Below are 15383 nucleotides of genomic sequence, written 5' to 3'. Positions count from 1 at the left end.
ATGACATGTTATGTGTATAACTTGTGGTTATGTGTGTATATGGTGTGTATGTGTGCAGACACAAGGAACCAAAAATGCAAAAGCAAAAATTTTCTGTCCTTTTTGTCATGACTTTCTCACGAAAAAAAAGGCGTGAAAACTGAACTTTTATTTTCGAACTTCCCTTGATGAGAAATTTATAAAAAAAAATTCAAATTCCCCGACATAAATGACATGAAAAAGGGAATAAGTTTTTAACTTCCTTATTGAGCAAGACGAAATGAATCGCAGGGATTGAATTGCTTTTCTTGAAGATAATGTATGCATGATGCATGTTCTTAGGTTAGGAGGCTAAGGACAATTAGATCATGTGACATGATAGATGAATGAACTTAGGTCAGGTATCTAAGCATCATATATGGTGTAAAGAAACGATCTTGAACGTCACTTAGGTCTTGAGGCGAAGTGCATATAGAGATGAAGTGATTGATGAGTATTGCATAATGAATGTTGCTTTGGTCAAGGAGTTAATCACGATATGCGATGCATGAAACAATGAATAGTGCTTATTGATGAGTGTCATTTATGGCACTCATTTGGCTTCTTTTAAGAAGATTTTATATGATTTTTGTATCTCTTTTTACTCTTTTTTTTTTTCTTGTTTTACTTACATTTTCCTTACTTTGCTATTTCCTTAGAAGTTTTTTTATTTTCTTGCTTTTCTTTTATATTTTGCATTTTCTTATGGAGAAACGAGGCCTCTCTCTTGCTTTTCTTGTTTACAGGATGTTGGCGAGCTTTTAGAATCTCAAGTGTATTCACATTTGAGTTTTCAAGTGAAGAGAGAGGTCTCGTTTCTCCATTTGAAGCCCAAGAGCAAAGGAGTTCAAGAGCTTGGTTATTTAAGTTGCGCCTTCATGCACACACGGCATGAAGGAGTAGTGTCGAACCCACCAAGAAGTTCTCAATTTACCGCCTATTGCATCACGGCTCATCCGTAACTTGCGAGGACAAGCTCGATCTCACCAAAGGACTTCCTCTGCTCCAGCTGCGCGGGCGCTCACGAGAGAGGAGCGGCCGCGCCAGGCTTATGCGCAACACTGGAGCGGCCGCGCCCCTTCCTTCTCCCTGCCCCGTACCCTTTTTATAGCGGTCGCGCATACTTGAGAGGGGCCGCGATCTTTGACATTATGTTTGGAACGTCTAACTAACTTCCTTATAGTTAGTTTTGCGATAAATAGAATTAGCTAATTTATTGAGAGAGAGGTTTTTGGGAGAAAGAATGAGAATTAGACTTGATTTGATTTTTAGAGAGAAAAACTCTTTATTTTGTGGTATTGTCCTTAGATTCTAGAGAGAGAGGCTTGATAATTGATGAGTGTTCTATTGAGATCTTCATACCTCTTTAATATTGATCAAAGTTTTGTATGAATTCTTTACTTTTCAATGCAATTTGATGTTTGATTTTGTTATATTGTTGAATTTCTATGTTTAGCTTGAATTTGATTGTTGAAGTTGAATTACAATGTTGATTATTAGATTGATATTTTCTTTTGTATTGCATTTCAATTTCACCATGATAAGTGATTAGTTGATTATGTTAGGAATGTGGTAAAGCATGTTTTGGTGATAATGTAATGCTAATTTAGGGCTTTTGATTGAATTGTTGATGTGATTAAATTGGTTAATGTAACTAGTGCATGTGCTTGGTTTGAAAAAGAGTAGCTAAACTTTAGGATCATGTTAGATTACATTATAGCCTTCAATGACACGAACAATTGATTTGAGTGCTATTATTATTGTTTGATCTCGATTTGTGATTTTCCTATTGAAGTCATTTGTAAAGAAATCTAGCTTGGCCATAGGAAATAGCCTTTCCAGTGATTATGATTGCTTCTTCTATTTTCCCTCGCACCGCTTTATTGATTGAATCCTCCCGAATTAACAAGATTGTTAAAAAGCATGTGGATCCTAAGTTCCCTAGTGTTTGATATTTAATTCTATTTAATTTAGCTTAATTGATTTGATTCCCATTAGTATAACCAACCAACTCACTAGCTTTTGGAATATCTTAGCATCGACCTTAACACTCCCTCCTTCCCTTGGGATTCGACCTAGACTTACCCTATACATCGGGTTGGTTTAGTTTTATGAATATTGTTTTGGCCGAGAAATCTAGACCCCAACGACCTAGGTTTACCCTGCGTCAAAAATGGCGCCGTTGCCAGGGATGACATGGTGATTGGTATTGTTGTTTGAGGCTATTTCATTTATTTGAAAAATACAAAAAGATTTATCTTTCTTTTGGGCTACATTTATAGCCGTGCTATTGATATTTGCTTTGAGTTTTTGTATGTGTAGGGCAAGAGGACGAACTCTAGTGCCATTTAATCTGAAAATTGAGAGAACCATAACAAGGATAAGGGTTGCTAATCATTCTTCAAGTCCAAGCGAGCCTATAGATTTGAAAGTGGGATTGTTTCACTAACGACACCGACAAATGATTTTGAGATAAGGCCGGCAATGATCACTTTGATTGAGAGGAGACAATATAGTGGTTCTAAGCATAAGATCCCTCTCAACCGCCTAAAGAATTCGAGAAATATTGCAATACAATCAAGGTCAACGAGGTTTCTCAAGAATTCATCCGCCTAAAGCTTTTTCCCTTCTCGCTTATTGGGCGTTCTTTAGAATGGTTGGATAAGGAGGTGAAGCCTAATTCTTTGAGGACTTTGGATGAAGTTACAAAGGAATTCCTATCACGTTTCTACCCCAAAAGAAAACGGCCGAGGCGAGATCCCTCATTCAAAATTTTAAACAAAAGCCGAGCAAGAGTCTTTATGAGGCGTGGGAAAGGTACAAGGAGTACCAACGATAATGTCCTCATCATGGGATTCCAACATACCAAATCAATAAAATTTTCTATGGAGAATTGAGTCCACAAGTCAAATCTTGTTTTGATGTCGGTGCCGATGGCCCTATCATGAATAAAATGAAGGAAGAAGTTATGGATTTAATTGAGGAAGTGGTGAGATACCATATGGATTGGCAAGAAGGTGAGAGAGAGCCGACGAGCAAGAGTGGTTCAGCGTTCTATTCAATCGACCATCTCAATGCCATCAATAAATTGTCCTCAAACATATCAAATTTGGGAAAGGAGGTGACCTCAATAAAAGCAAAACTTAAGAGTGCTTCCTCACAAGCACCTATTCTTTCCTTCCACAATAAGGGGAGAGGTATATCTTCTAACTCTACTCCTCTTTCAACTTCAAATAATATTCCAAGTGGATGTGTGTTTTGCGATGTTTGTGGGTCTTATAACCACGATTCTTCTAGTTGTCCACATGCATTTGAGAGTTATGATGAAGGTGAGACCAATGAGTATGATCAAGTGAGCTTTGTTTCATATAACAACAATGGACCAAGGTTTGATGGTCCAAGGAATTTTGGGAATAGAAATGCTCACCAACAAGGTAATTTTGACAATTACAACAATGGTGGCTATAGAAACCAAGGAAACCAAAATTTCCGAGGTAACTATAACAATCAAGGTTATAATAATCAAAATCAAGGTCAATGCCAAAACTGGGGTAATTGGAATAATCAAAATCAGGGGAATTTTAAAATTAACAACCAAAGGGGACCCCCACCTGGATTTTCTCCAAAGACCCAAGGAAATGGTAAGAATTTCTATGCTCAACCTTCAAATTTCAAGACTACCTTGGAAAAGATCATCGAGAACCAAACAAAGATTTTGAACACTTACATGGCGGTGAGTGAAAAAATAGTTTAATGAAATGATGAAACACAAAAAGATGCTTGAAACACAAATCGCTAAATTGACTAACACCTTGAAAGAGAGTGTGAATGCTAGCCCTTCTTCTTTACCTTCACGAGGAGTTGAACCTAAGAAACCCATGTATTCCATCACCACAAGGAGTGGGAAAGTTCTTTATGAGAGAGTTTCTAGGGAGAGTGGGGAAGATGAGAGGATGAGTGATTCATGTGAGGAAAAAGAGAATAATGTGTCAAGAAGTGTGAGCAAGGAGGAAGTTCAAGAGAAAAAGAAGAGTGATGTGTCTAGCAAGGTGAGTGAGAATTATAATGAGAAGAGTGTTGAAAATAGAGGAAACAAGATGAGGATTTCAAACCAAGACTTCCATATCCCCAAAAGTTCAATACTTACAAGTTGGATGAATAATTCGGGATATTTATCGAGATTCTTAGGAAGATTTATCTTTCTATTCCTTGCACCAATGTTTTAGGGGAAATGCCTAACTATTCTAAGTTTCTTAAGGAAATCTTGAACAGTAAGAGAGATTGCAATGTGGTTGAACCGGTGAGTTTAGGGGAGTGTTTTATTGCTTTTATCCATAATAACTTACCCCCAAAGATGAAAGATCCCAAAAATTTCTCCATTCCTTACAATATTAATGGGAAATTGTTTCAAAATGCCCTTTATTAGCATCATGCCCTACTCCGTTTTCAAGAAACTTAAGTTAGGTGAGCTTCTTGCAACCAACATAACCCTTCAAGTGGCCGACCGTTCTATTAAGTTCCCAAAGGGTAGAAACGAGGATGTGCCCCTCAAAATAGGAGAGTTCACTATTCTCATCAATTCATTGTGCTTGAGATTGAGGAAGATGACAACATTCCTATCATTTTAGGGAGGCCATTCTTAGCAAATTTAAGCGCTTTAATAAATTTATGAAAGGTGGCATGATTACTTTGTGTGTTGGTGATAATAAGGCGAGTTTTAAGCTCAAGTCAATGCATGAGTCTCTATCTTATGTGCAAGGAATTATGTGCATAACCTCATTGTCTTCGAATGCTAATGATTCTATGTTTGTGTCTTCTACTAACGATATGCTTGTAGCTTGTGATGATGTTCCTAAAAGTGTTGAAAACAAAGTTGTTAAAGAAGACGAGGATCCATCGAAGCTTGAAGATGAGTTTGAGATGCCCTTTTAGTTTGATCATTCTTTGAAGGAAGATTTAAATAGTGTTTGAAGTGGTGAAAATGCGGATCTTAAAGATCCAAGGAAGAGTATATCAAGGAAGAAGAAGAGATTTTCCAAGAAATACATGAGGTAGTTGAAGTTCGAAGAGTTTGATTCGATTTCCATGATTGAAGATGACATGGTTCATGAAATGATTTTGCACAAGCTTTGCAATGGATTTACCCTTTCCACCACTTTGGATAAGGTGGTGCTTTTTGACCCTCCGTTATTTGGAGGAAGGGTCGAGCTTAGGACCTTAAGCAAGCGTTTCCGGGAGGCAACCCGGTTTTCTATCTTTTTCTTTTCATTCTATTTTTCTATATTTCTTTCTTTCACTTGTTTTGATATTTGGATTATAGGTTGAATTCATCGAAGTTCGATTACCCTGAGCAAGCTTGAGCGTAGTGGGAAATTGTTTCGTGGTGTTTGGTGAGAATATGCTTGATATTGGAAAATTTCAAGAGGAATGGGTAACGTAAGTTAGGACAAGATGTGCTATAATTTGAAGCAAATATGAACTTGGTGGGTTCATTATGGTGCTCTCATTAATTTGGAGTGTTGAACCCATTGAAAATTAATTTAGTTACTTGTCATTTTAGTGGGTTCAATAATCCCAGAATGACAAAGAACGTTGAGCCCATACATGAACGCACCAAGGGAAGAAGTTAAGCAATGGAAGCTAAGCAGTGGGCGCGGGCACGCGAGCTCCAGGTGGCTTCCATGCCGCGCGGCCGCACGGTCGAGCTACCGAGCCTATTTCTTTTCTTTTCTTCTTTATTTCACTTATTTCCCCTCATCCTCATCCTCGAACACACTCCTCCTTCTCACTTTAAGTAGCAACCATGAATCCTTACCCCCTTTATCAATCCAAAATCCTTCTCTAATCAACAAAACAATCAACCAAATCAACTAATTCCTTCCCTAAGTTTATCATACTCATAAAAAATTATACTACTTTTCCCTATTTTTTAATCACCAATCTCTCTCCTCCATTGGAGACCAATTTGGGGCTTTTCTAATTGGTGGAAAATTGGTAGCTTTTTCTTAATCAATCTTGCTTCAAGTGGGGTATAATCTCTTTCTTTGATTCTATTTTACATAATTGTATCATTTTGTTGCAAGATTTTGATTGTTTATGATTGTGAATAGTAGTATGTATTTTGATGAACTTGGTAATTGATTGTGTAATTTGGGTTGGTTATTTGTGTTATTGGTGATTTATTTGCTTGACATTGTGTTGTTGATTGTTTTTGTAGCCAAATTGTTCCAAATTGATTTGAATTGTGGAAGGTGATTTTTGGTAGTGTTGGTTGTGAAGTGAAATTGGTAGGTTGAGCCAAGTGGTTCTTGTGTAGTGTTGATGGTTGAAGTGTTTTGTGAAGTAGTTTTGTGATGTTGGTTATGATAAATTGGTGAAGAAATCATGTCAAGTATTGTTAAAGCTATCACTTCTAAAACTGAAAAGAGAAAAACAAATTAGCCATCACCTTCAAACACTTCTTCTCCTCAAACACAAAGCCTTGAGCCCCTTCCTCTCCCTAAACCTCATTTCTCTAATAAAGCGGCCAAACCTCTATATTCAACTTTCAAAGAGAGAACCTACAAGCCCTCACGGCATTATAAACAACATAGCATGATTAAATTGGTGATCGACGAGGATATGTGGTCTCTCTTAGATAATCTTGGGTTAATAACCTTTGTCACTCGGAGCTATATAACCTTACTCGAGCCTACTTGGTAGTTTTTGGCTTCTTTGAGAACTACTCTGGTGGGTGACAAGACTATGAGGTCTCCTTCCACCTCTTCAAAAAAATTCAACAAATTCAATGTGGAAATGTATTTAAACCCACATGCGGATTTATTCTTTTCAGACCAAGAGCATGAGCATTTGGAAGGTTTCTCTCAAAATGCCTTCTAGAAAGCTATCTCGGGTTTAAATAAGTTCGGCGCTCGATTTCTCTTGCAAGCGAAATATATCAACCATGTTTGAGAATGCTCCATAGACTATTGGGGTACTCGGTGTTCCCTAAGCAAGACTTGGGAAAGATGTTGCTCCCGGAGTTGCGGGCTTTGTGGATAGCAAATCGGGAAAAGTATCGAGGTCGGCTGAACTGGGGGCGTATATTTTTTTTGAGATGCATGGACATGAGGGGCAATCGGTCGGGTGATATACCTTGTGGTAGTATGGTCACAAGGTTAGCTACAAAGCTTGGGTATCTTGCACGCCGGTGGGAAATCTTGACAGCCTGTATCTCGACATCGATCAATTTAAGCAAGTGCAATTCTTGGATCGTAATGATGATGATGAGGTGGGTGTTCGATTGGCTTCGTAGGGGGTCTCATTGGTGTTATCTTCCGAACCCCTCTCTTAACTTTATTCACTGGGTAACCCCAAATGTTTGGTTTGTGCCCTCTGGTAACCGCATCCCCGGGGAGGATGAAGACATGGAGGATGTTTTGAGCGAAGAGCGGCAAATTCATGAAAATCAACAACAACAAAATCCGCTTGAACAACAACCAAGACAACATCAACAACATTGTTAACAATAACAACGACAACAATATCAAGAACATCTAGAATACGAGTTTGCTAATCCCAATATGGATGCCCTTAGTAGGCAAATGAAGGGGATGCAAATTCATTTGGAAGGCATGTATGATTAAGATTTTGCGGCAATGTATAATCAAATGAGAGGCAGTTCAGAGTTGCAACAATGTATGTTTCTCCAACAACAACAATTGTATGATGCTAGTGTTAACCGTGGGGAAGTCTCCCCCGCGGTTAACTATCCTTATTTTCCACCCCAAATTGGTCATATTCCATCTTGTGCGTATCCTTATTGGCAAAGCCAAGGACCCGAGGGTTCCAACACCGAGACTCGTTCATTCCTCGTTGAGCACTGTAACTACAATTTTCCTCCATCCCTTACTTTATGTGTTGTTTGCTTTGCATTGATGGGATGTTGAGATGTATTCATGCTTAGCTTGGGGGAACTTTATCTTCTTAGTGGTTTATCTTGGTTGCCAATATTGTTGATGGAAATTTCCTTTTCTCTTTCTTGCCTCGATGATTGATAGTTGCGTGCCTTAGCCTCTTCTTGATGGTGTTCGTTTGTTGTATGAGCTTTTCATCTCTATGTTTCCTCTCTTGATGATGTTGTTGTGTTGATTCCTTTGATAATGTGATGGGTGTCATAAAAGGCACCCATTTGATGAACATTTAGGTTGTTTTTACCTTCTTTTCATAGCATTCCTTCTTAATAAATTCATAATTTTATGCATTCGCTCTTTATTTTACCTTTTCTCTATTATTTTGTGGTTTTGTGCATTTTGATGGTTTTTCTAGTATTTTCAACTTTATTTGTTCTCTTTTCATGGTTGTAGGTCTTGATATGGATGGATTACTAAAGTGGAAGATTCTTTGGGAGCAAGCTCATGGCAATAGGAAAGCTCAAGATGCAAGGAAGTGGGCTCTCCAAGTTCTAGCTCTTGCGCTCTCAAGTCGTGCTCTCATGAAGATGGGGTTTTGAACCCACTGTCAAGTGCTTTTTTGGGACTTCCACTCTCGGTGTCCATCATCATCATTCGGTGCGCTCATACAAAGCCATTAGCGAGCGCACGAACCCTCGAGAAAAACCGAAGAAACCCAGAAGAGCGCGGGCGCGCAGCATAGTGGAACGTGCACGCCCCTCTGGGTCCCTGTTTCGTTCATCTTTGTTTCGCGCCTCCTATAAATACCTATTTGTAACCCGATTTTTGTAAGTAATTATAGATTGAATTTAGATTATAATTTTAGCTTAGTTTGGGAGTAGATTTTAGAGAGAGAAAACAAGGAATTTTAATGGTGATTGAGAGATTGAAGATTCAATGGTGAAAATTGTGTTGAAGATCTTCTCTATTATCAATGAGCATTTCTAAATCTATCTCATTTTATTGCTTTGTTTAATATTCTTGTTTGTTTGGATTGATTTTTATGTTTGATGATTTATTAGTGAAGTTGTTCTTCATATATTGTTGATTCTTGATTTCTTTAGTTGTTAATTTATTAGATGATGTTAGGGTATTAGTTTAGCTAGGGATTGGGTAAAACTTGTATGATTGATTGATTGTGCTTAATTTGGGGATTGTGTTGATTAATTGTTGAGATTAAAGTGATTAATGGAAATTGTGCATGTGTGTAATTCGATTAGGCCTTGAGAATTATGCTAGATTGCATTGTAATTGCTAATGATACGGACCATTACTTTAGGAATTGCAATTATCGATTTTGTTTGATTTTTGACGTTTCTAGTTAGTGTCTCTCGTAGTTAGCGCTAGTTAGACCTCTAGGAGATAGCTTGTCAAGCTCTTTTGATTGCTCTTACCATTAGTCTTCGCGACCATTGATTTGCATATTGTTCCCGAGTTGCTATATTTTTCATGATTACTTATTGGTCCCCGTTCCTAGTGTTTTATTTGTTATTCGTTTTGTTAGTTCGTTAGTGTTTACCTTTTATTCTTAGACTTCGACCTATCTTAGGCGCATAATAGAGAGTGCTCGAACATTACCGTTCCCTTGGGTTCAAGCCTTAACTTGCCTCTATACTAGTATTTGGGTTGGTATAAGTGTTTATTAATTTAGTTATGGCCATGGGAGGATTAGCTTCAATGACCTAGCCGCAACCCGCGTTATAATGATGCATGTTGTTTGCTCCCGTAAATCCAAAGCCTTCATATCCAAATTCCTTGAATCCAAATCCCTTCAATCCAAATCTTGTAGTTTAGATGATTAGTTTCTAGTTTAGTGTATAGTTTCTTTAGATTTCTTTGCTTATTCTTACTTTCTTTTTGGTAGTTTCAATTGCTTTTTTCTTTGTAGTTTCTTTTTGTATAGTTTGCTTTCTTTTGCTGTGTTTTGAAGTTACTAACTGTTTTCTTTTTTTATAGTTATATTTTCTATTTTTCTTCTCACTTGTCTTTGATGATGATGCTATTGATTCTCGGAGCTTAATGAAGGTGGTTGATCTTTCACTTTATTTTTATTAACATCGCTTGGAAGTCCGGTGAGATCCTTCCTATTTTTCTTTCTTGTATCTATTTTCTTGGATGCATAGATTAGGATTAGTTTAGGAGAAGTTGAATGGTTCGAGAATGTAATGCTTGTAACACCTTGGAGTGTTTGGGGTCATTGACATTGTTGTCGAATGACCACTAGTTTTACGATTGGGAATTACATGTTCTACTTGCATCTTTGTTCCTTTCTTTATTTTCCTACTCTTCCATTATCTTTGTTTCCCTATTTACTTTTATTTCTTTACTTTTTCCTTATTCTTCTTTTTTTGTTTGTGGTTTGAACAATGTTTTTGAGGCTTTATTTTTCTATTTTTTTTTTATTTTGCTTATGAGTTAGACTATATACCAACAGACTATTGGTATGCATGGTTTGAGAATATGCTTGGTTGATTCTAGGATAGCGTATGCTAAGGTAGCGTGTCTAAGAACTAGGGGGATCATGAAACCCGATTCTACTTGATTCGTGGCATGCTTGGTAGTTGCTTCCTATCGTTAATTTGACACCTTTAGTGAGTTTTTGCTACATCCATGTGAGGTTTGTAATTTTTCAAGCCTTCTTCACTTACTTGCATGAGCGGCAAGGATCCTTGACTATTGTAAACCTAATTTTGAATCTTGACTCATTATTGTCATACACGAGACCGAACCATCTAGGGAGGACAAAGGCTTATTTTCGGGGTGGTAATTTTTCTTTTCTAGGATAATCTTCTTTATGTTTAGTCCTTGGGGTTACATTTGCCTACTTGCTAACCATTTGATCCTTTTCCCTTCTTTTCAAGCCACATCTTTAGAACTTTGAGCCTTTTGTTTATTTTTGTTCCATTTTTGGTTTTTTTGAAGCAATTGATCATGTTTTTGGAGATTGTGGTAAATGAGTTTTGATATTGGTTCTTTTTTAAAGCAAGCTTTTGTTGTGTATATCTTGTGAATAATGGCAAGTGAATAAATGAAAAAGTCGTCCAAAGTTACAAAAGGCAAGGACATTCAAATGCAAAGTTTTAAAAGTCGTCCATAGTTAAAAGTGACGAGGACATTGAATAAAGTGAAATATGAAAAAAATGATAAAAGCAAAGCACATTTCTATAGCTTTGGCAAAATTTGAAATATTTGAAAAAATTGAGAAAATTCAAAAATATTTTGATGTAATTATTTTTCTCCTTTTCAAGCATTGAGGACAATGCTTCCTTTAATCTTGAGGAATAAGCATTTACGCTTTTTGTATATACGATTGTGGTTATAGCTTTGAATAAGCTTGGGGGTGTTAGTTTTTTTTGTTTGGTGATTATGGTCGAGGATAAAAGTAGGTCGTTGGGACTACTAACCCTGACCAAATTAATCATTTATAATACCTAAACTTACACTAAACTAGTTAGTGGCAAGTAAAGGGTCGAACCCAAAAGGACTAAGTGCATTAATTTGTGCCAACTAGACTACTAGGAAAGGTTGTGAGATATAGAGAGATTAAACCAAATACTACTAAGAGCAAATAACTAAAACTAGGGAAAATGGAATCCAATTACATCAATCCATTCAACAACATCATACAATTAGATGAAAATGCCCTCGATTAGGAACATCAACACATTTAACTCACTCTCGCACAATTAAGCATGTTAATTATCCTACTAAACTAATTCACTCTCGTGCAACTAGCCTAGCAAAGGTATGGAAGAATTTAGGGCTCTCAACCAACTCACTCTCACACAATTGATTGAAAGCACAATTAAGAGCATAAAATCGATTAGCTAGAAATATTCTAATCCATAAAAACATCACCCATACACATTAATCAAGAAACAATTTCATACTAATCACAATCAATCATTCAATTCATTAATATAACCATCATCCAATTCCCTAGAACAAAACCTAAGCTAAAATAATGAAGAAAGACATGGAAAACAAGGTAAAATAAGAATAAAAACAAGATTAAACAAACAAGCTAATTAATCTACTCAAATTAACAAACAAAAAGCAAAAAACTAAGAATTAAGCAAAGAAATAAAGATGAGAGAAAGTTGGAAAATGCTCATTGAATAGATGAGAAGAAGTTCCACAAGTTGCTTCTTCAACCTCTCAAAAACTCCATGGAAATCCAATTTTTCTCTCTCTACACTACTCCTAAACTAGAGAGAGAAAATCCTAATCTAACCCTAAGAGAGAGAAAATATAGGCTAAACTAATCTAATCTATCTAAAATAAAATGTTGATTGAAAGTTTTGAGAAAATAACCCCAAAGGGGTATTTATAATACAAGTTAAATAAAAATAAAATAAAATAAAATAAAACTAATTAAAACTAAGTACAAAAAAACAAAACTAAAAGAAAATAAAAGAAAAGAAAAAGAAATGGAGAAATAAACCCAAAAACCCCCAAAATTCCCACCCAAACCCACGAAAACCAACAGACCACCCAATTCCCCTTTCTCGTACATGGATGCTCTCCTTCTATCATCAACCATCATCCAAACAATGATCTTCACCGTAAATCAGCATCATCATCATCTAGCATCAAATCGTGGCCGTCCGATTTTCATTAAAATCACGTGAAAAGCTCGTGATTGACCCACATTTGCGCGCCCGCACAGAAGTCGCGCATTAGTCGTGCATAATAACTTACTGTATTGGACTCCATTTGTGCTCTTTTTGACAGGGCTGCACGGCCGCGAGTAGCTCCAGTCGCATTGGGGCTAAATTAGGCTGTTTCGTATTGGGGGTTGCTTTGTATTGGAGGCTGCTGCTGTTTCGGTGATAAAGAATGGTGGCGCGGCTGGTGGTTTTGGATGGTTGGTGGATGCGGTGAATTGGTGGTTTAATGGGTGAGTGGTTTGGGTGCTGGGCGAAGTGGCTGGCTGCAATTGTTGTTTTGGTGGCTGAGGGTGGTTGATTGTGACGGTGGCTCTGGCGTTGTGGGAGCAGGGGAATTGACGAGTTGTTGTTGTTGGTGAATTGGGAAAGTAGGGGATTGGTTGGTGATGGTGGTTCAGGTGCGGCTGGGTTCGTAATTGGTGGTGATGTGCGTGGTTGTGAGAGTGGTTGATGTGTGGGAATGCGGGGTGTTGGTGTTGGTTGATACAGGTTTTGGTGGACGGTGGTTTGGGTGGCTGAGATTGGTGGTTGATTGGAAGGTGCGGTTTATGGGAGCAGGGGAATGGTGTTAAGGGTGGCTGAATGTGGTTGTTGTTGGCGGATTGGTGGTTGTGATTTTGGTGGCTGATGAGAGTGGTGATGTGAGGTGAAGGGGGCAGCAGTGGTGGAGCTGGTGGTTGCTGTTGGTGTTAGTGGGCAGCAGTGGTGGCTGCTGTTTTGTGTGGTGAAGGGGGCAGCAGTGGTGGAGCTTGGTTCAATTTTGTGGCTTGAACCTCGGACCTTGAACCTGGTCGACCAAGGACCCGAAAACACCTACAACCAAAAACAACACGAGGGGATTTTTAAAAGATAAAATAAAATAAAATAAGATAAATAAAGTAAAATAAAATAAGATAAATAAAGTAAAATAAAATAAGATAAATAAAGTAAAATAAAATGATAAAACTAAATAAATAATAAAATTAAATGAAATAACATAAAATAAAGAAAACAAACTAGAACCTAAAAGAAATATAAATAAAAAGAGACAAACTAGGAATTAATAAAACTAAGTTAATTTAAATTAAACTAAAAACTACAAAAAAACTCAAATAAAAAGATAAAAGGCGAGAATAAGCAAAATAATAGAAATAAAGGATAAAATGAGCTTAATTATTGAAATAAGCCGGAAAAGCGACTCAATAAACACCCTAAAAGTGACATAAAAGTCACTTATCAGATTACTTGGTTAAGAGGAGAAGGTTTTATCACCCTTTTGCTTCTCTAATTAGAAATACCACCTAATTCTAAATTTAAAGCCTACCCTCACCCTTTTGTCCTTGCGTTACAACCATTGGGAAAGACCTTTTGACTTAGAGATTGAGTCACATATCGAGGGAGGGCATTATGAGTTAAAGCCTAAAGAGAGGGGATGCAAAGTCAAGATGTTGGGTAGCCTAAAATATGTTCTTTTCCGGCTCCTTCGAGGAGCTATTAAGATGCTCATTAGAGGGAGATTTGAGGCAAAAGGGGGAACGCAGTAAAGATCGAATGGGATGAAGGTGGATTGTGATAACTAGTTCTTTACGCTTAGCATATTACATGTTTCAATCAACCTCAGATATCTTGAAACGTGCATACCCCTATTTGCTTAAGAAATTTATTTATTTATTTGAAGTGTAGTAATTTTATAAAGTCCAATTCGTAAAGGTTTTGATTTCTTTTACTTTTGAAATTTGCCTCATTTTTGTTGTTAAGAGTTATGGGTAAACCTCTTATAAAACCCTTACGAGACCATTACTCGTCTTCTAGAGTGATCTAGGGGTTTAAAGGGCTTGTTGTAACTAAAAACAACCGTGATTCCTACGAAAGTGATTCTTAGTGTATATTCTCATCTCATGTCTTTTTTTTCATTTTTGAATAAGTCTTTTATCCTTTTCTTGCTAGCTTGGTTTTTGCTCGAGGACGAGCAAAAGTTAAGCTTGGGGAAGTTTGATGAGTGTCATTTATTGCACTTATTTGGCTTCTTTTAGGATGATTTTATATGATTTTTGTATCTCTTTTTACTCTATTTTGTCTAGTTTTATTTACATTTTCCTTACTTTGCTATTTCCTTCGAAGTTTTTCTTATTTTCTTGCTTTTCTAGTATATTTTTCATTTTCTTCTTTACTTGTTTTATTTTCTTTGTTTATTGGAAGTTAGGGATGTTCAAGAATCCCAAGTATATTCTCATATGAGTTTTCAGGTCAAGAGAGAGGTCCCGTTTCTCCATTTGGATCCCAAGAGCAAAGGAATTCAAGAGCTTGGTCATTTAAGTTGCGTCTTCATGCCTTGTAGGCATGAAGGAGTGGTGTCAAACCCACCAAGAAATGCTCAACGTACTTTCTATTGCATCATGGCTTATCCGAAGCTCACAAGGACAAGATTGGCCTCACCAAGGGGCTTCCCCTACTCCAGCTGCGCGGGCGCACACAAGAAAGGAGCAGCCATGCCAGGCCTATGTGCGGCCGTGCGCGACCCTGGAGCAGCCGAGCCCCTTCCTTATCCCTGCTTCGTACCCTTTTTGTAGTGGTCGTGCCTACTTGTGAGGGGCCTCGCTCTTTGAGGTTATTTTTGGAACGTCTAACTAACTTCCTTATAGTTAGTTTTGCTATAAACAGAATTAGCTAGATTTTTAGAGAGAGAGGTTTATGGGAGAAAGAATGAGAATTAGATTTTGATTGGAATTTTAGAGAGAAAAACTCTTTATTTTGTGGTATTATTCTTAGATTCTAGAGAGAGAAG

The 15383-nt window shown here is 37.3% G+C and overlaps 1 protein-coding gene across 1 annotated transcript; it reads left to right on the top strand.

Annotated features, from left to right (window-relative positions):
- Nucleotides 1-2971: 2971 nt before the first annotated feature.
- LOC110706499 (probable serine/threonine-protein kinase clkA) lies at nucleotides 2972-3772 on the top strand. Its single transcript, XM_021884417.1, has one exon. It carries the CDS (start codon nucleotides 2972-2974, stop codon nucleotides 3770-3772), a length of 801 nt encoding a protein of 266 aa, XP_021740109.1.
- The last annotated feature ends 11611 nt before the right edge of the window (nucleotides 3773-15383 follow it).

Source organism: Chenopodium quinoa, unplaced genomic scaffold (genome assembly GCF_001683475.1).
Source record: "Chenopodium quinoa cultivar QQ74 unplaced genomic scaffold, ASM168347v1, whole genome shotgun sequence".
Classification (NCBI taxonomy): Eukaryota; Viridiplantae; Streptophyta; class Magnoliopsida; order Caryophyllales; family Amaranthaceae; genus Chenopodium; species Chenopodium quinoa.
This window is presented reverse-complemented; position numbering and strand designations above follow the sequence as displayed.